The sequence below is a fragment of the Dendrobates tinctorius genome, unplaced genomic scaffold (assembly GCF_039654945.1).
Source record: "Dendrobates tinctorius isolate UK_male_01 unplaced genomic scaffold, ASM3965494v1 ptg000011l, whole genome shotgun sequence".
Classification (NCBI taxonomy): domain Eukaryota; kingdom Metazoa; phylum Chordata; class Amphibia; order Anura; family Dendrobatidae; genus Dendrobates; species Dendrobates tinctorius.
This window is the reverse complement of record NW_027361679.1, coordinates 297054-319056: the sequence shown is the minus strand read 5'-3', so window position 1 is coordinate 319056 and position 22003 is coordinate 297054. Positions and strand designations below refer to the sequence as shown.

At 43.0% G+C, this 22003-nt stretch overlaps 1 protein-coding gene across 2 annotated transcripts in view; it reads left to right on the top strand.

Moving 5' to 3' along the window:
- The window catches only part of NFKB1 (nuclear factor kappa B subunit 1), a 215908-nt gene that overhangs the window by 61063 nt on the left and 132842 nt on the right, over positions 1-22003 (top strand). The window contains exons 2-3 of one of the 2 annotated variants that reach the window (XM_073589235.1): positions 6840-6878; positions 18267-18345. In XM_073589235.1, coding sequence (XP_073445336.1) covers positions 6846-6878; positions 18267-18345 — 112 coding nt within the window. In that variant the 5' untranslated portion in view covers positions 6840-6845. Of the gene's footprint in view, positions 1-6839; positions 6879-18266; positions 18346-22003 lie in introns of those variants that run through there. The other variant, XM_073589243.1, reaches the window with a different exon arrangement.

Genomic DNA, 22003 nt, shown 5'->3' with positions numbered 1-22003 from the left:
ATGTGGAGACCATGCAGTCAAAATTGCTTTGTTATAGGGATTGGTTACTTCAAGCATTTAAACTGTCCCCAGTGCGTTGTTAGTGATGCAGTGTGCAACACTAACACATTTTTTTCATTAAAAACGGCGCTCTAATGATATCTAAAAAGCACTGTATTTAGTTATATGATACATGCTTGTTTAGTCATATGGGGTGTGCTTCATTTTCTGTTCAGTCACGGGCATCACCGCCCACTCAATTTGATCTCCTGGTTGCAATTACGTCACTGGAATACCGCGCTTGCACAGTGTGGTGCTTGGCGTCGCGCTTGCTCAGTGTCAAGCGGGCAGCTGCTTTTGAGCATTGTGTACTGTGGAGCCCCAATCAACACTGTGCAAGGCTCCAAACGCCACACTGTTCAAGCGCCTAGCTCAACGTTACACACTGCACAAGCAGTGCCGCTTGACACCGAGCAAGCATGGCTCCAAGCACCACACTGCGCAAGCGTGGGATTCCAGTGACGTCGGCGCAAACAGTGAAATCAAATTGAGTGGGCAGCGGCGCCCATGACTGAATGGAAAATGAAGCACACCCCTATGACTAAATGAGCAGGTACCATATAACTATATAAAGTGCTTTTTAGACATCATTAAAGTGCTATTTTTAATACATCACTAACAATGCACTGGGGACAGTTTAGATGCTTGAAATGACGTGCCAGGTTCCCTTTAAGTAAGGAAATGTGTATGTTTCCAAGATCTCTGGACTGGACTGAAGGCCTTCCAGGGTCTCGATGTATTTTAGAACCTAGGGGTATGGAGATAAATAGAACAGCTACTAGAAGCCAGGTAATAAATCTGTGTTTGGTCTTAACCTGTAACAGGAGCCCGGCCAGATCCGATGGCGCCAGAACCGCCGCCCTAGGACCGTCCAGAAGGTAGTTATGATCTTTCATAGGTTTTGGAGTTTTGCAGCTGCAGAGGCAAGGGGAGGGGATTTAGGTTCAGCCCAGAGGGTAAGAGGGGAGTGACCCAGAGGGATTAAATGCTTTTGTACACATATTGTGTGGGGGAGAAGTCCAGGAATAGAGGAGACCACAAGTCTCCCATGTGGCAACCCCTCCCCCCAAGACAGGCCTTTCATCTACTGATCTAATGGTAACTGACACATATATTCTGCTTTTGTCCTACCACTATTGTATTGTGTATATAGTGTATTGTCTAGTGTGCCCTTAAAGCGATTAAATATATAATTTAACATTGGGTCGCTCTTTTATCCTGATCCACACATCAGTTTCTTGGTTTAATCTTGCATGCTACCGGGGCTGGCTTCTGGCCCGGTATAATTCCTGTTAACGGACCAGGCTTATATTGTACAAGGAACTGGTGACAGTTCAATCGGGCTGATAGGATTCTGATTCACTGGGGTTAGTAAAAAGGGCCTCTTGGCCTGTCATGGTTGTGGGCGAGTGTGGTGCCACGTCAGTGACTGTGTGGGCCACCTCCTCTCACTTCCTGTGCCTTCCTGGGTCCGTTTGGACAGTGGGTGTCTGTATTAAACTGTGCCAAGCTGACCATACTTGTCACCAGGGGGTGCAGAATATCACGTTGGTACAAGTGGGGAGACCTTACCACGTGATCCTGCTGATGTAATATTGACGTTAGGCGGGGTGTAGAGGTGCAGATCCTTCACTGTTTCTAGAAACAAGCAGCAGTGGATGTTGCTGAGTGAAAATTGCCATTGTAGTACCTATAGTAGTGTCCATACATTATAATGCCCACACATTGTAATGCCCATGCTATGTGTCCAGTTCATTCTTCTGAAGACATGGACCCCGTAAATTACGCAGGCTCTCATAGCAACAGAAATGACAAACATGTGGACGCTAAATGTGGTTTAGACACACTGTCAGGCTCAGAAGTAATGGGGGCATTTGTATTTAGAAGCATAGAATTTGCTCGATTTCTTTTGGGGATGGGGCGAGGATACAAAGTGCTTTTCCAGAGCCTTTGTGCTACCTGTAACGTGGAAGCCCCCTATATTTCCAATGACAGATGATGGACCTGAGTGGGAATTTTTTTGTGAACTGAGTTGAAGCATTTATTGGGAATATTTTACATAACATTTTGGATTACATTTATCCTGTGTGTGAAAAAGAAGGGGTAGGGAGCACCACTAGGAGGCAAAAAAAAATATAATTTAGAAAGTACACAAGGGGTGCTGCACAATGCACAGGCAAGGACAATAATCAAAAAAGGAGAAAAGAGGACCCAGCATATAGAGCGCACACCTAAGCCAATAAGGTATGTGAACATATCAATTTTATTGAAAGACAAAAAACACGCAATAATGACACACAACTGCTCCCTCAAAATGGTTATAAAAGGGCCAGAAGGCACTAGGATTGAGATAATAATCCACTATAGGAATAGGGGGAGTGACACGCCAACACTCACTCCAAACGACCCCATGAGATCTAAGGAGCCCTATAGGTAGCCCTAATAAAGAGGGGGCAGGAGACCATCAAATATAAGGATGGAGAGAAGGTCTAGACTGAAAGAAAATACCAAGGGCTAGAGAATATAAATGCCACAGTGTATAAGAAATGGTAAAAGATGAGATCACCATAGAAAGCAGTCCAACATACAGCGTCGGGGGTCAGGTCATCAGGGAAGAAGTGGTCCCGGGATTGGGGAGGTGTACATTATTTCTCTGGGGACGCCCAGATTTGGGGTTGTTGGGTCATGTCCTATGCATTATCATGTACATTTTGGTAAATATCATGTATTTTTGAACAAGTGATGTCTGTTCATTAGGATGTATTGTCAGACTTGTCTGGGACATCTGGGGGTGTGCCTTGCCTTTGAAATGTTTTTATTGTGTGTTTTTGTCTTTTAATAAGATTGATATGTATTGTTCACATACCTTATTGGCTTGGGTGTGTGCTCTATATGCTGGGTCCTCTTTTCTCCTTTTTTTACATTTATCCTTTGTTCTCCGCTGAGCACTTACATAAGTGTTTCCATAAAAGTCTCCGAGTGATGTGATTCATATTAAATCCCTGAGGGATCCATTCACAATAATGAAGCAGCAGAGTTACTGTGGACTCCTACTGGCCTTTGTGTCCTTTTCGGAGGTGGACAAAACTATGGCCAACTGTGCTTTTATGCACGCTTCAAAAGACGGACACCACTGGATCATAGGCCAGACTGCGTCCTCAGTATATCCAGCTGCTTCATTATGGGACATTTTCAGCTGGGGGTTCCGTCTGAATCACGTATTTCACAGATTTACACGAAACCGCCATGTAAGCTCTCAGCGTAGAGCGCAGGATAAATGTGAGTTGAGCCTTACTGCGATTTTTGCAGGCAGAATGAACAAATCAACAGCAGGTCAAGAATTTGTTTTACCGTAATTATTTTTTTACACCATTCCTCATGATTAGATGACTTTATTATCCGGGTCAGTGCAATTACAGCATTACCAAATTTATGTAATTTTTTGTTTTTGGCTGCTGTCACACACTAAGAAAAAGCTTTTTTTGAGCATCGCCATATTTCAAGAGCTATAATTTTTCCATATTTCTGCCGATAGTCATGTGAGGGCTTGTTTTTTGCGGGACAAGTTGATGTTTTTATTGATACCATTTTTGGGCACCTGACTATTTTTGATTACTTTCTTTTTTTTTATACAGTGTTCACTGAAGAGGTTAACTAGTGGAACAGTTTTATAGGGCAGGTCGTTCTGGACATGTTGATACTGAATATGTGTATTTTTGTTTTTACATTAATTTGTATTTATTGGTAAAATATTTATTGTTTTGTATTTATTTTGTGCTACTTTTTTTTACTTTTTTTTATATAACTACTTTTTTACTTAGTCATTCTGTGGCACTTTTATTAGTCTGATCACTGGTATAATGCTTTGCAATGCACAAGAATTGTAATGCGTTATACCTGTCAGTGCTGCACTGACTGAAGCCTCATAGACCATGCTCTAAATATGATCTAACAGACTTTACATAGCTGGCTGACCCGAAGGTCGTCATGACAACGATCGGGCCCTTGCGATGACGTCGTGGGGGCACTGATCGGATGGGAGACCCCTCCCCTAGCCTCATAAATTTTCGATCTACAATGATTACCGCATTTAGGAGGTTAAACACCAAGGGGCGGTGTGGGCGCAGAACCTGGCAGTAGTACCCCATGTGCAGGGCATTGCAGTAGCTTAGGTATCCATAGTTACACCCACTGATATAGTGACAGTCAGTTAGCTAGTTGCTAGAATAATAACTAAACAACTCAAAATGTACAATAATACATTTCTGACATTGTAAAAAAAAAAAAAATCCGTGACCGATATTGCCAACCTTCTTTTCAATAGCAGTAATAAGCCTTCCATTGAGTCTGTCAGTTTTTTAATCTGTTGACGATAAACCACAGCTTCCCAGACACTTTTCAGGCTGTGTGCACACGATGCAGAATTCCTGCGGATCCGCAGCGGATTTTACCGCGTAGAAACGCTGCATATCCGCATTGTGATGTACAGTAACATGTAAGTCAATAGAAAAAAAACCGCTGTGCAGACGCTGCGGTTTTTTCCGCGTGGTTTTCTTGTGGTTCAAAATATGGACATGTCACTTCTTTTGTGCGGTTTTCCACCTGCTCCATTCTCCAAATCCGCAGGGGGAAATCCGCACGGGAAAACCGCAAGAAAACCGCAGGAAAAAGGGACGAAATCCGTAGGAAAAATGCAAGTCATTAGACCTGCGGATTTCTTCAATTCTGCGTGGAAAAATCCGCATTGCAAAAAAGTACGTGTGCACTTAGCCTCAGAGAAGTGACTATTTTCCTTCACTGTAAATCTCCCAATTAAAGTGAATCTGTCAGCAGGCTTTTGCTATGTAATCTGAAGACAGCATGAGGTAGGGGTTAAACACAGAATTCAGTAGTGCCTCTCTTATGAAGCTATGTCCTGTTGTTTACTTGCAATGATTGTTCTAGCACCAGTAGCTTATTATTGCTAGGACCTCAGTGGGAGCCCAAGACTGATTCTGCCCCCTCCTGTGATGCGCATCTCACTGTCTATGGAGAGACTGGTGGGGGCAGGGTTAGCTTTCTCAGCTCTGCTTCATTGCTAAATCTAAAAACTCTGATTGTGTCAGAACCGCTGTGCCAGGTACGGACTGGGGCTAAAATTCAGCACTAGCATTTGAAATCACTCAGGCCCATGCTGTCACCATCCTCAAGCACCTGATGGGATATATTACTAATATTACCCTGGATGGAGGAAAGCAAGATTTACTACAAGACCAATATTTCTAATGATACCACTGTTACAACTCTTAACAGTATGGGTGTCTTGAGAACACTGGTTCTGCCCTCCGGTTTTTCATCTCTACAATGGAGGAGATGGCAAACCACAGCGGAATCCGCAGAAAGAATTGACATGTCAATTCTTTCTGCGGTTTCGAAACCGCAGGAAAACTGCGCGGAAAAATCTGCACCGTCTGCACAGCGTTTTTTTATTCCCATAGGGAATAATGGTACTGTACACCGCAGCAAAAACTGCTGCGGGTCCGCAGCGGCCAAATCCGCTGCGGAACCACAGCAGAATCCGCAGCGTGTGCACACAGCCTAAAAGTCTAAACCAAATGCATTCTCAAAGCTAATGTAAAGAACAGAACTTTTACAGAACAGAACATGACTTTGTGAAATTGTACTGTTTGATTTACCTTATACTAGTTCCTGAAATGCATTTATTAGATTGTTAATTTGAGGAAGTTGTACCTCCATACAGCGCAGAAAAAGGCAGTATGAAAACAGTCAGTAAGCTGCTGTTCACAGATCTTTTGTTATTACTTTGAATTTATATTCTTGTGTATATAGTTATTATTACAGTAAATATATAATTCTTCTCTATGGCTATTACCTAGGGAGAGTCCTCTGTTTTTTTCATCCTTGAAGCCTAGGTATTTTTAAAAAGGAGATGTCTGAAATAGAGAATCCCTCTAAATTAAATTTCTCAAATAGTTTCCTGTAGTCTTGTTAGATAAAGCAGATGACTGCACCGAAGATCAAAACATTCAGTATCAAAGCAATATGTCAAAATGTTTTTCTCTTCAATGCTCTCTCCCCAGGTGTACCTTGTATGTGGTTAAGAAATACTCATTGTATGTTGCAGAATTTTCATATCCGGTTTTCAGGTGGTTTTCCTGAATTTTCTATGAACTCCGTAATTGTTTTCAGTATCGCATAAAACAGTTGAGATGCTTAATTGTTTATTAAAGGGAATCTATCACCAGGTTTTTGCTATCTAATCTGAGAGCACCGTGATGTAGTGGAAGAGAGCCTGATTATAGTGATGTGTCAGTTACTGGACTGTGTTTTGATATTTCAATACAATCAGTGTTTTATCAGCAAAACATTATCACTACAGGACAACTGGCCTTGTGAGTGCTAGTCCAATCACGCACCCAGCACTGAATACATTATACAATGTACACAGAAAGGTATGGTGTGGCTGGGGTTATACACAGCTCAACAACTGAGCTCTGCTGGAGAAAACTGTGACTTTATCATAAGTGCTTCACCCAGTACACTAAGTGATACATCGCTGTAATCAGGGTCTCTGTCCTTACCTTGTGCTGCTGTCAAATTATATACCAAAAGCCTGCTGATTGTTTCCCTTAAAATGCCTGCAGAAAAAAAACCTGTATTTACACATAAGGTAAAGAAAGTAAGACTTAATATGGAAATTGTACAAACATGTAAACTTGAAATATCAGAAATTTACTACTGTTTGCAATAAGCTTTTTTTTAATGATCTGAAGGATAACATTTACCATTTTGTTTTGCAGGCAGCTATGGCGAAAAACGTGTTTGACATGGCTGACCCGGTAAGTATTACGTCTGCGATCCTGATTTTTGGTGCTGTTTGCCATAAATCACATTGTAAGATATAAAAATCTATGTGTTGGTTGACATCAGAAATATAGTGGCAGCTGGAGCACTAGCATTGTATTCCGCAGTAATTTGCTTGTCCGTGCACTGCCTGTTCATCAGAACAAATTCTAACACCTTCTTCCATGTTTCTTCGACGAGCAATTTACCTCTAGTATAGTTTCCGTTTTTTTTCCTTGGTTGACACCATAGTTAGCATACACCGCTGCAAAATACACATCCAGGATAGCAGGTTTAGAAATAGGCCGGGGTCACACTGGCGAGGAATACGGCCGAGTGAGAGGCGCTAAAAGCATGCATTAGACACGGGCCAATGATTCTCTATGGGGTCACTCGCACCAGCCGTATATTTCTCGGGCGTATTCTACGGTCCGTGCCAATCGCAGCATGCTGCGATTGTCAGCGTACTACGGCCGTAGTACGCCAATGCAAGTCTATGGGTGCGCAAAAAATACGGATTACACACGGACCACACATGTGACTTGCGAGAAATACGCACCCGGTGTCTTTTAGCAAAGCCGGCAATTCAGTGCGCTATACAGTAAACTCACACTGACAGTTTTAATAAAGAAACGAATGAATAGATATATACACATAGAATACACATATAAAAATATATATATACTGTATATATATGCATTCTATGTGTCTATATCTATTGTTTGGTTTCTGTTAGAAACCCTGTCATAGGGCTCCATTATATGTCCATTTTGCAAGCCTGCGAGAAAATCTCGCCATACGGATTACATACGGATGCTTACATGCGCAAAATACGCGACCACACCTTGATTACGGATGACATACGGAGCAATGTTTAGGGGCCATTCATCCGTATTACGCATGTAAAATACTGACCGTATTTTGCGTCGGTTAGTGTGACCCCGGCCATACTGGCCCCGGAAGTTAATCGGAGTGTTCGATTTTCACATTGTTTTCTGGCATTCTTCTAAAACTGATACAGTAGCTTGTTCTTTAGATTTTATGCTGCACCTGGGGTCACACGTCTAATTTCCCAACAGAAATCACTAATAAATTGGCCATTGGTTGTATATAACCATTCCGCGTAGTTTTGAAGTGAAAATGGAAACAAGTGGGCTGACACTGTTATTGAACATCATATTAGCTTCCATTTCCTGCACATGCCTCAAGCAAGTGTGGTTCAGAGAGTCACCGCTAAACACTTTCCATTTGTCGAAGAAGAGTAGCATTGTCCTGAGTTTCTGTGTATGTTTGATGAATAGACTATTATTATTTATTATAGCACCATTTAATCCATGGCACTTTACATGTGATGGAGGGTATACATAATAAAACCAAGTACTGTAATCAGTAAACAATACAAGTAACTTACTGGTACAGAAGGAGAGAGGACCCTGCCCCCGAGGGCTCACAATCTACAAGGGATGGGTGAGGATACAGTAGGGTAGAGCTGGTCATGCAGTGGTTTGGTTGATCAGTGGTTGCTGCAGGTTGTAGGCTTGTCGGAAGAGGTAGGTCTTCAGGCTCTTTTTGAAGGTTTCCATGGTAGGCTAGAGTCTGATATGTTGTGGTAGAGAGTTCCAGAGTAGGGGTGATGCGTGGGAGAAATCTTGTGTGTATTTGTGGGAAGAGGCGATAAGAGGGGAGTACAGAAGGAGATCTTGTGAGGATCGGAGGTTTCGTGCAGGTAAGTACCGGGAGACGAGGTCACAGATGTATGGAGGACACACGTTGTAGATGGCTTTGTATGTCATGGTTAGGGTTTTGAACTGGAGTCTTTGGGTAATGGGGAGTCAGTGCAGGGATTGACAGAGGGGAGAGACCGGGGAGTAGCTGGGTGGACAGGTGGATTAGTAGGACAGCAGAGTGTAGATTAGATTGGAGTAGTCAAGGCGGGAGATGATGAGGGTATGGACTGGGGTTTTTGCAGATTCTTAGTTGAGGAATGTACGGATCCGAGAAATATTTTTGAGTTGAAGTTGTCAGAAAGTGGAAAGGGCTTGGATTTGTGGTTTGCAGGAGAGATCAGTGTCATGGATTACCCTGAGGCAGCGAGCTTGTGGGACTGGAGAGAGAGCAGCCTTTTACTTTAATCGATAGGTCCGTTGGGGGGATCGAGTGAGATTGGGGAAAGATGATGAATTCTGTTTTGTCCATTTTAAGTTTTAGAAATCTAACGAAAAAGAAGGATGAAATAGCAGACAGACATTGTGGAATTCTGATTAGTAGGGAGGTGATATCTGGTCCAGAGAGGTAGATCTGTGTGTCATCAGCATAGAGGTGATACTGAAAACCATGAGATTCTATGAGCTATAAAGTGATGAGTAATTCATTTCAATCAGAGGCGGCCATGGACAGGTCTAATCACATGGGCCTCCATCAACAGCCATTTTGAGAACATGAGCGCTGCGCAGTCTGTGAAAAAGCCTGGATTAATCCCTTACCGCCATTGGACGGGATAGTACATCCAATGGCAGTACCCCCGCTTTGATGTGGGCTCTGGCGAAGAGCCCGCATCAAAGCCGAGACATGTCAGCTGTTTTGAACAGCTGACATGTGCCCACAATAAGCGCGGGTGGAATCAAGATCCACCCACACCTATTAACTAGTTAAATGCTGCTGTGAAAATCTGACAGCGGCATTTAACAAGCGCTCCCGGCCATCCGGACAGAAATGCGTTCACCGCTGACCCCCCGTCACATGATCGGGGTTCATCGGTTAGTCGGCATAACAACCAGAGGTCTCTATGGTTGTTGATGCGGGATTGCTATGAGCGCCATCTTGTGGTCGGCGCTCATAGCAATGCTGTAATTCTGTTACATAGAGGCGATCTGAGCATCGCCTCTATGTAGCAGAGCCGATCAATTTGTGGCAGCTTCTATCCTCCCATGGAGGCTATTGAAGCATGACAAAACTTAAAGAAAAATAGTTTTAAAAATATAAAAAAAATATTAAATGTATAAGTATAAGTTTAAATCACCCCCTTTAGCCCCATTCAAAATAAAACAATAAAAAAAATCAAACATGCACATATTTTGTATCGCTGCATTCAGAATCACCCAGTCTATCAATAAAAAAAAGGATTAACCTGAACTGTGTAGCGAGAAAAAAATCAAAACACCAGAATTACGTTTTTTTGGTCGCCACGACATTGCATTAAAATGCAATAATGGGCGATCAAAAGAACGTTTCTGCACAAAAGTGGTATCATTAAAAACGTCAGCTCGGCGCGCAAAAAACAAGCCATCATCCAACCCGAGAGCACGAAAAATGAAGACGCTACGGGTCTCGGAAAATGGCGCAATTTTTTTTTTAAGCAACTTTGGAATTTTTTTTCAGCACTTAGATAAAAAAGAACCTAGACATATTTGGTGTCTATGAACTTGTAATGAGCTGGAGAATCATAATGGCAGGTCTGTTTTATCATTTAGTGAACCTAGCAAAAAAGACAAGCAAAAAACAAGAGTGGGATTGCACTTTTTTTGCAATTTCACCGCACTTGGAATTTTTATACCGTTTTCGAGTACACGACATGCTAAAACCAATGATGTTGTATGAGCCCATAGTGTACCTAAAACACATACTGTATAATGTCCACGTTTGGCATTTCTGAAGCGATGAGAGCTCTCCTAACTTATGGGTGCATGTCTCCAGAAGCACGGGCTGGGCATAATATACTGGTGACTGCAACGCTCTGGTCACTACAATGGCAGTTTGCATTTTTCACTCGGCAACATTCATTGCTGCTTGTTTCTGGAAAATACCCATGGAGTCAAAATAGTCACTACACCTGTAGATAAATTCCCAAAGGGGTATAAATTCTAAAATGGGGTTACTTGAGGGGAGGGATTCTGCTTTTCTAGCAAGTAGGGGCTCTGCTTATGGAGTCCTCAAACTGTTCTAGGAAAATCTGCGCTCCTGGAAGTAATTTGTGCTCCGTTCCTCCCGAGTCTCCCCGTATGGCTTAGTAGTACTGTACAGTCACATATATACAGTATATATATATATATATATATGTAGAAATTGTGGGATAAATTATGGTGCCATTGTGACCCACTTCTTGTGTGAAAATGTGAAATCTGGGGGTAAAACAAAATTCTGGTGGTAAAAATGTAGTTATCTTTCTTCACTGCCCAATGGTGTAAAATTCTGTGACACACCTGTGGTTTCAATATGATCGCTGCACCCCTACATTGATTTATTGAGAGGTGCAGTTTGTAAATTGGGGTCACTTATGGGGGTTCTGCTGTTCTAGCACCTCATAGGTTTTCCCTGTGGGTCATGGCACTTGCAAACAATAGCAGTAAAATCTGGCGCTCCTTGACTTCTGAGCTTTGCACTGTGCCTGAAAAATATTTCCCGATTACATGTAGGGTATTGCCACACTCATGAAAAAATGGACCTCAGTTGTAAAAAAATTTCCTATTAGCCCTTAGAAAAATTCAAAACTTGGGGCTAAAACAACATTTTAGTGGTAAAATTATAATTTATTCTTTCTTCACTGCTCAATGGTATAAAATTCTGTGAGGACATGTGGTGTCAATATGATCACTGCACCCCTAGATTAATTAATTGGGGAGTGTAGTTTGTAAAATGAGTTCACATATAGGGGGTTTCTGTTGTTCTGGCCAGGGCTGTGGAGTCGGAGTCGGTGCTCATTTTGGTGGAGTCGGAGTCGCTATAAAATGGACCAATTCCGACTCGTAAAATATATAATAAATTGGGTACAGTAGTTCAATAAAGAATGTGCTGAATATTTTGTAGGAATTTGGGAAAGTTATGAAATGTCCTATAAATGGCTGTTCTATTCCTGATCTAAGGCTGCATTCACACATAGCGTTTTTGCTGCATTTTTTGAGGATATGTTTTTCAGCTGCAAAAGCAGTTCAGCTTTTTAAAAAAACGCATCTCCTGAAAGGTTTTTGAGCTCATAGATAATGTTTTCAATAGCAAAAGCAGATTAGAAAAACGCCACACAAACAGACATGCTCCCTCAGCCCAAAAACAGATCCTCACAAAACAATGTGTCTGAATGTCATATCTTGAAACCCATTGACTTTGCTGGGATGCCCAGAGTCACTGCATTTTACTGCAAAAAACGGATCCGCAAAAACGCTGTGTGTGAATCATGGCCGTAACCAGGGGGGGCAGCTGCCCCCTCCAGAAGCAGGGGCACACACTTATCAAAACTCACTTGTATGCTGCAGTGCTCCTGTCCTGCACTGGCTCCAGACTGCAGGGGGCAATCTCCCCTTCTCTGTCCTGTCTTCTTTCGTCTTCACCAGATAGAGGAGGGGGAGGGGTGCCTGCCCTGCACAGGATCCGATTCCTGGGCCCCGAGCTGGAGAAAGTGAGAAAGTTGTGCACACGCTGCAGCTGGAAATAAGTGATAGTCTGCAAGAGGGGCATGCTGGAAATCTGATTGGAAAAGTGAGGAAATTGGTTATTGCCGCCAGAACCCCTAAAATTGATTCCATCTTGAAGAGACGTGCTGGGAAAGGGGCAATTGACGATGAAGCCACTCGGTGGGGCAGCACTTATGTAATGATTGAGCGATTGCTTGAACTAAAACCGTTTCTTAGGTCAGTTTCACACGTTAATGTCTCCGGTACGTGTAGTGACGTGTAGTTTTCTCACGTACCGGAGACACTGACACGCGTAGACACATTCCAATGAATGTGTCTATGCAGATGTCAGCGTGTTTTCACAGACCGCGTGTCTATGTGCAAAACACGCTGACATGTCCGCTTTTGTGCAACAGCATGGATCACACGGATGCTGTCCGTGTGCGATCCGTGTGCGTTTTTAAAAGTCAAAGGGTTAACATTGCAACTAATTTTTCAAATACACGGACACGGACACACGAACAGCACATGGAGAGCACACGAACAGCACACGGATGGTACACACGGACATACGGATAGCACACGGATGTCACACGGATGGCCTACGTATGCACGCGGACACGGATAGCTCCGTTACCGGTTTTTCTGGTACCTGAATTATTTGGACGTGTGAAACTGCCCTTATAGATATGGCGAACCCTCAGGTAACCCTAAATGAAGGTTTATGGACACAAGTGCTGAATTGAAGGAATTGCTTAATCACCCATTTACCGTGACTAAAAAATTACAAGCTGAGGATTTAACACCTGGCATTTTCATAAGGGATTGGAAGAACTTGCTATTTTGCCGGTCCCAAAGAGGAGGTTTAATCACAGAAAGCATTTCTGCTTCAATGAAACGGAGAGAGACAGCTATTGGAAAATAAAATTTTTCTGGCAGCTGTTTATGTGGACCTAAGTCATCGTATACTGCTTGATGATCCAACAGCTTACTAAAGGAAAAGAAGCTATGACTGAGGTAGCAGTTAGGATGAGTGGCCTACAGGAGGACTGCCAGGTGCAAGAGGACTTGGGTCCTGACAGTGCTACTGTTGCCATATCTTCATCCTCATCAGATGAGGAGTTTGACTTGGACAAGTATTTGGATGACATGGAGCAGGCAAAGCGTTGCCGCAAGAAAAAGATTTCACTCCGTCTCCTATAGCAAGCAGATTGACTATATTTTCAGCAAAATGTTTCACTTGCTCTCAAAGAAACAGAAAAATTCAACTGTTCATCAAAACTGACTGTGCATGAGGCAATTCCTTTATACCCGGAAATTGTTAGAGATGTTGCCCATGTGGTTACGGCTTTGCCTCCAACCCAAGTTAGTGTAGAGAGGTTTGTTGTGAGCTCATCTGTTCATTCACCTTTTGTGTCCGAGGATCTCCCTCTTCTGGTGAAGGAAGGTAGTGAGGCTGATTTGGATGAAAGAGACCAAACACCTGATCAGGTGGATTGTGACTGGGTAACGGGAACTTCAGACTGGATATAAGGCAGCCGATGCCCTTCTGAGTGGCTGGTGATTTCTCTGCTGGATTCTTGGAGACCAGTCTGATTCCTGCTTCCCAAAGATAAGTTTTTGCTCTGCTATTGAACTTATTAGTTTTGGTTTTCTGAGTTCAGCCATCCCTGGCTGGGGGTGTGCTGGATTCTTTTTCCTTGATCAGTGTTCTCTTTTGCTCTGCTTTCAGAATATTCTGAGTGCTGATATAGGGTTTGAAGTCTAGTGAATTCAGGGTCCTTTTTGCTTATCAGTTGTGTTGGTAATATTTTTAGCAGGGTTTTCTCAGCTTTTCTGTCCTGTCCTTTTTAGTTAGCTTGGGCCCCATCGTTTGCTCAACCTATCTTTCTATCTGTGTTAGTGTTTTCATCTTGCTTCACCGTCATTATATGTTGGGGGCTGCCTATTGCTTTGGGGTCTGCTCTGGGGCAGTCAGTTTTTCCCTTTTCTCTCTTTAGGCTTATGTAGATCTCCGGCTGTGACGAGGTGTCTAGGATCATCGTAGGAACACTCCACGGCTACTGCTAGTTGTGTGATAGGATTAGGGGTCTGCAATCTGCTAGTTTACAACTTCTCTGATTTTCTGGGCTGAGCTTGTGTTTTGTTTTTTCCTCCTCGGTGACTCAATCATAACAGAGATTGCTCTCTAGCCTTAAAATTATTAGGTCAGATTTGAAGTTATCTATGAAGGAGGATCTGATGGAGGCAATTCATACACTGCACAAATGTTATTTAGTATGTTTTTATTGAAAACTGTTTTTTGGCACTTACATAGTTTATTACATAGTGATATATATATACACATACATACAATATATACCGTATTTTTCCGACCATAAGACGCACTTTTTTCCCCAAAAATTTTTTGGGAATGTGGGGGGTGCGTCTTATGGCCGCAATATACTAACCTCCAATCATGGTTGGAGGCTGGTGCGGGTGCCGCAGGGCTCTGCGGTGCAGTGGTGGCAGCGGGCGGGGCTCTGCGGTGCGGTGGTGGCAGCGGGCTGGGCTCCGGTGCAGGGGCGGCGGCTCTGCCGGCATTTCCTTGCAGCCCGGAGGCCCCCGCACATCCGTTGCTGGCTGCCGCCATGTTGCGGTGGCCTCCGGGAACATGGACGCCGGGAAGATGGCCGCCGGTCTGGGGACAGCTCATGCACGGGTTCAGATCTCGTCCCGAGATCTCGGGAGACAAGATTCAAATCTTGGCAACGAGATCTCGTCCCCCGAGATCTCGGGACGAGATCTGAACCCGTGCATGCGCCGTCCCGGACCGGCGGCCATTTTCCCGGCGTCCATGTTCCCGGAGGCCACCGCAACATGGCGGCAGCCAGCAACGGATGTGCGGGGGCCTCCGGGCTGCGAGGAAATGCCGGCGGAGCCGCCGCCCCTGCACCGGAGCACAGCCCGCCGCCACCCTCACCTCGCAGAGCCCAGCTGCCCCAGCACAGCCCACTTGCCCCAGCCCAGTACAGCCCAGCTGCCCCAGCCCAGCACAGCCCACCTGCCCCAGTCCACTTGCCCCAGCACAGCCCACCTGCCCCAGCACAGCCCACCTGCCCCAGCCCAGCTGCCCCAGCACAGCCCACTTGTCCCAGCACAGCGCACCTGCCCCAGTACAGTTGCCCCAGCACAGCCCACCTACCCCAGCACAGCCCACCTGCCCCAGCCCAGCTGCCCCAGCACAGCCCACTTGCCACAGCACAGCTTACCTGCCCCAGGACAGCTGCCCCAGCACAGCACAGCCCACCTGCCCCAGTACAGCCCACTTGCCCCAGCACAGCCCACCTGCCCCAGGACAGCTGTCCCAGCCCAGCACAGCCCAGCTGCCCCAGCACAGCCCACCTGCCCCAGTACAGCCCAGCTGCCCCAGCACAGCCCACCTGCCCCAGCACAGAGCCACCACCACCGCACCAGCCTGGAGCACTGAATGACCTCTGTGACCACTCCTCCACCTGTGCCGGATCCCTTCCCAGGTAAGCTGAATTCGGGCTGTAAGACGGACCCCCATTTGACACATTATTATTTTTTTCCCTATTTTCCTTCTTAAAATTGGGGTGCGTCTTATGGTCCAGTGCGTCTTATAGTCCGAAAAATACGGGATATATGTAATCGATATTACATAGTGTATTGCATTTTTACAAGTTATTACAGTTTTTTGTGTTCTAAAGTTGTATTCCAATAAATATATATTATATTCTATCTAAATATCTTGATTATTGTATCTTAAAAATGATTTAATGTCTGATGTTCACATTGTACTACAATAAATTTTTCACTTAAATATGAGCAATATATGTGGGAGTCGGAGTCGGTGTAAGGGAAATTGAGGAGTCGGAGTCGCAGGTTTGGCTTACCCACTCCACAGCCCTGGTTCTGGCACTTCAGGGACTCTGCCAATGTGACATGGCATCCTCAAACCATTCCAGCAAAATCTGAACTTCAATATGCCACCTCTTCCCTTCTGAGCTTTGTACTGTGCCTCAAAAGTAGTATTCCCCCACATATGGGGTATTGACGTACTCAGGAGAAATTGCAAAGCAAATTTTATGGTGCAATTTCACCTGTTACCCTTTTGAAAATGCAAAATTTGGGGCTAAAAATAACATTTTTGTGGGGAAAATGTGATTTTCTTATTTTCACGGCTCAATGTTATAAACTTCTGTGAAGTACCTTGGGGTGCTACATACATTCCTTGAGGGGTCTAGTTTCCAAAATGGGGTCACTTGTGGGAGATTTCCACTGTTTAGGCATATCAGGGGGCTCTCCAAACAGGACATGAAGTCCACTAATGATTCCAGGAAATTTTACATTCAAAATGTCAAATTATCCTCCTTGGCTTCCGAGCACTGCCATGCACCCAAACAGTAGTTTTCTCCCTCATATAGTGTATCGGCGTAATCAGGAGAAATTGCAATAAAAATTGTATGGTGCAATTTCTCCTTTTACCCTTACGAAAATGTCAAACTTGGGGCTAAAATAAGTTTTGTGAGGAAAATATGATTTTATTATTTTCGTGGCTCTACTCTATAAATTTCTGTGAAGCATCTGGGGGTTCAAGGTGCTCACTATGCATCTAAATTCATTCCTTAAAGGGTCTAGTTTCCAAAATGAGGTCACTTGGGGGGGTTCCACTGTTTAGGCACATCAGGGGCTCTCTAAATGGGTCATGACGTCCAGGAAATTTTACATTCAAAAAGTCAATTGATGCTCCTTCCCTTCCGAGCTCTGCCATGCGCCCAAACAGTGGTTTTCTCCTTCATACTGGGTATCGGCATGCTCAGGAGATATTACACAAGAAATTTTGCGACATGCTCAGGAGAAATTACACAAGAAATTTTGGGGTCCTTTTTTTCCTGTTACCCTTGTCAAAATAAAAAAAATTGTATCTGAAGTCATTTTTACATGTGAAAAAGAGTTAAATGCTAATTGTTTTTTCCACCTTACATAAATTCCTGTGAAGCACCTAAAGAGTTAATAAACTTCTTCAATGTGGTTTTGAGCACCTTGAAGGGTGCAGTCTTTAGAATGGTGTCACTTTGAGGTATTTTCTGTGATATAGGCTCTTCAAAGTGACTTCAAATGTGATATGGTCCCCCAAAAAAAATGGTTTTGAAAATTTTGTTGGAAAAATGAAAAATCGCTGGTCAACTTTTAACCCTTATAACTTCCTATCAAAAAAAAATTTTGGGTTCCAAATTTGTGCTGATGTAAAAGTAGACATGTGGGAAATGTTATTTATTAACTATTTTGTGTGACATCTCTCTGTGATTTAAGGGTATAAAAATGAAAAGTTTGAAAATTGCGAAATTTTCCAAATTTTTGCCAGATTTCCATTTTTTTCATATAAAAATGCAAATCATATCGAAGAAATTTTACCACTATGATATACAATATGTCGCAAAAAAATAGCCTCAGAATCACTGGGATCCGTTGAAGTGTTCCAGAGTTCTTACCTCATAAAGTGACAGTGGTCAGAATTGTAAAAATTGGCCTGGTGATTAACGTGCAAACCATCTTCGAAGGTAAAGGGGTTAATGTCCCTGTTGTGCAAAATTTAAGCCACTTCTTGATGATCATCTTCACATTGTTCCATGGTATATCAAATTCCTTGAACATGACTGATAACTTTCAGTAGTGCTAAAGTGCCCTTTGCTATGTTGTAAGCCGTTTATGAACCAAGGCTTTTGCTGTGAAATGCAACTGAGAAAATGTTAGGAAAATCCCACTAGAACAGGTAAACTTTATATGGCGTTTGAGCCTATGAGCAAATGCCAAACGTACTGGATCTGTCAGCTCCTGACTCCCCTTGGCGATGAATATCATTCAAACAGAAACAATAACATTGCATTCTAATAATTGGTTAAAGTGCGCAGTTTTACACCTGAGCCTGCAAAATGAGTATAGAACTTGAATAAAATTGGCAACTGCTGTCTACTAAATATTCTTTTTATTTTGCAGATGCTAGATGCCTATTTCACAACATCCTCTGCCTACTTATACGATGAGCAAATCATACATGATACGCCGCACAGGAACGGTAAGCTAAGTCCAGGTGTAAGATGTTCGTTCATAGTATTTGGAAATCCCTATCAGTTGTATATTGCTGCATTGGGATCCCTACTGATCAAAGAGCAAGCTATCGTCCCAAATTCATTAGGATTTGTAAAAATGAAGGCATTGAGTTACAGCTGAGTCCGACCCTGTGTACTCAGTGTATTAAATATTCATTGAATAGCGATTTGCCACTTAAAGAGAATCTGTCACCAGTTTTATGCTACCCCATTTGAGAGCAGCAAGATGTAGGGGCAGAGGCTTTGATTCCAGTGATGTATCTCTTAGTGTACTGGGTGCAGCAGTTTTGATAAAATCACTGTTCCTAATTTTAAGTCTCTAACTTTATAATATATATATATATATATATATATATATATATATATACAGTGGGGCAAAAAAGTATTTAGTCAGTCAGCAATAGTGCAAGTTCCACCACTTAAAAAGATGAGAGGCGTCTGTAATTTACATCATAGGTAGACCTCAACTATGGGAGACAAACTGAGAAAAAAAAATCCAGAAAATCACATTGTCTGTTTTTTTTTCATTTTATTTGCATATTATGGTGGAAAATAAGTATTTGGTCAGAAACAAGCAATCAAGATTTCTGGCTCTCACAGACCTGTAACTTCTTCTTTAAGAGTCTCCTCTTTCCTCCACTCATTACCTGTAGTAATGGCACCTGTTTAAACTTGTTATCAGTATAAAAAGACACCTGTGCACACCCTCAAACAGTCTGACTTCAAACTCCACTATGGTGAAGACCAAAGAGCTGTCAAAGGACACCAGAAACAAAATTGCAGCCCTGCACCAGGCTGGGAAGACTGAATCTGCAATAGCCAACCAGCTTGGAGTGAAGAAATCAACTGTGGGAGCAATAATTAGAAAATGGAAGACATACAAGACCACTGATAATCTCCCTCGATCTGGTGCTCCACGCAAAATCCCACCCCGTGGGGTCAGAATGATCACAAGAATGGTGAGCAAAAATCCCAGAACCACGCGGGGGGACCTAGTGAATGAACTGCAGAGAGCTGGGACCAATGTAACAAGGCCTGCCATAAGTAACACACTACGCCACCATGGACTCAGATCCTGCAGTGCCAGACGTGTCCCACTGCTTAAGCCTGTACATGTCCGGGCCCGTCTGAAGTTTGCTAGAGAGCATTTGGATGATCCAGAGGAGTTTTGGGAGAATGTCCTATGGTCTGATGAAACCAAACTGGAACTGTTTGGTAGAAACACAACTTGTCGTGTTTGGAGGAAAAAGAATACTGAGTTGCATCCATCAAACACCATACCTACTGTAAAGCATGGTGGTGGAAATATCATGCTTTGGGGCTGTTTCTCTGCAAAGGGGCCAGGACGACTGATCCGGGTACATGAAAGAATGAATGGGGCCATGTATCGTGAGATTTTGAGTGCAAACCTCCTTCCATCAGCAAGGGCATTGAATATGAAACGTGGCTGGGTCTTTCAACATGACAATGATCCAAAGCACACCGCCAGGGCAACGAAGGAGTGGCTTCGTAAGAAGCATTTCAAGGTCCTGGAGTGGCCTAGCCAGTCTCCAGATCTCAACCCTATAGAAAACCTTTGGAGGGAGTTGAAAGTCCGTGTTGCCAAGCGAAAAGCCAAAAACATCACTGCTCTAGAGGAGATCTGCATGGAGGAATGGGCCAACATACCAACAACAGTGTGTGGCAACCTTGTGAAGACTTACAGAAAACGTTTGACCTCTGTCATTGCCAACAAAGGATATATCACAAAGTATTGAGATGAAATTTTGTTTCTGACCAAATACTTATTTTACACCATAATATGCAAATAAAATGAAAAAAAAACAGAATGTGATTTTCTGGATTTTTTTTTCTCAGTTTGTCTCCCATAGTTGAGGTCTACCTATGATGTAAATTACAGACGCCTCTCATCTTTTTAAGTGGTGGAACTTGCACTATTGCTGACTGACTAAATACTTTTTTGCCCCACTGTATATATTGGATTTCACATTCACAAAATACATGGCATTTAGTTTACTATTTAAGAAATACAATGAACTTAAATGGGTTGTCCATGCTTATAATATTGACAACCTTTCCCAGGATCAGTGTCAGGTGGGGCTCCCCCATGACTAGGTGATAAGGAGCTATGTTACAGTTCTCAGCGGAGGATGTAGGATTTCGTCTTCATGTTATCACCCGTCTTACCAATCAGAGATGATACGTGTTCTGTGTCAGATTTTGGGAGAGTTCTTTCAGCCAGATGCAAGTTTGTGACCTGTAGATCAATGGCTGATCTTTTTGGGCCGGATAGCAAAATTCCTTCTGTAGTGTTGCTATGTTTGACTCGAAGAGAAAAAGTTGTCAGTGATTATCCAAATTATAGAAAGTGACTTTTGTACGGCTGAATATTTTAGAATTTTTCTGTTTTTAGTTTGTTAAACACCTCGAGATTGTTAAGGATAACCCTAAGGCCTTATTCATACGTGTGTTTTTCACACACAAGTTCTAACTGTGTTTTGTGTGGATGGAAAACGTACCTATTATAGTCTAAGGTGCTGTTCACATGTCCGTGCTTTTTTTGTGGACTGAGTGGTCCGCACGAAAACATGAAGACATATCTGATTTTGATCAGTCATGGATTAGACTCACCACTGCAAGTCTATAGGTCAATGAAGCAGTTAGACACCCCTCGAATGCTGTCCTACTTGCATCCTAGTGCTGTCTGATTTTTGTGTTTTATAGAAGCATGAGACACCTTTCTTTTACGCAGAAAAAAAAGCTGCTGAAACTCTGCAAAAATTGACACACTGATCAAACACTGATAACAACGTTATAAAAAACGTTGTTGAAAATATATCAGTTTTTTGTACTCGAGAGAAATCACTGACATCTGAATAAGCCCTAAGGCTTTGTTCACACATTGAGTTTTTGCTGCGTTTTGTTATTCAAATTTTAAGCTGTGTTTTACAGTATCAGGAAAACCTATGAGATTGCAGAAATCTCATGCACCCACATTGGTTTTTTTTCTGACTGAATTGGAAAACTGCTGCGTTTTTGCAAACTGCAGCATGTCACTTCTTTCAGTGTTTTTTCAGCGTATTTTCACCCATAGAATGAGGAATGAGTAAGTGCAAAAACACCGCAAAATGCGGTAAAAAAATGCAGGTATCAGGTTTTGCTGCGTTTTTAGTGGGAAAAAAAAGCAGTTACAGCAGGATGTGAAGGCCATTTACTTTTGTGATTTTTTCCAAGTTGAAACCATAACTTATTTGTCTCCTCACCTGATAATGGCTATTGGATTAATTCAATTAGTGATGGGTGCAAAGTAAGCAACGGCCGACTAAGGTATGAAATTGAATAATACCTGACCAACTTTAAGGGCTCATACTCACATGCAAGAAACTCGGACAAGTCTCGCACGTCAATACCCAGCACTGCCGCCGGCACTTGGGTCGGAGCGTTCAGCTGCATAGAAATACATGCAGCTGAACGCTCCAATCTGAGTGCCGGCAGCAGTGCCGGGTATTGACGTGCGAGACTCGTCCGAGTTTCTTGCATGTGAGTATGAGCCCATAGGCTGAATAAAGTGTGAAAGTAAACAGTGTCCTGCAAACTTAATGCGCTGCCAATGTCTTAGGTAAA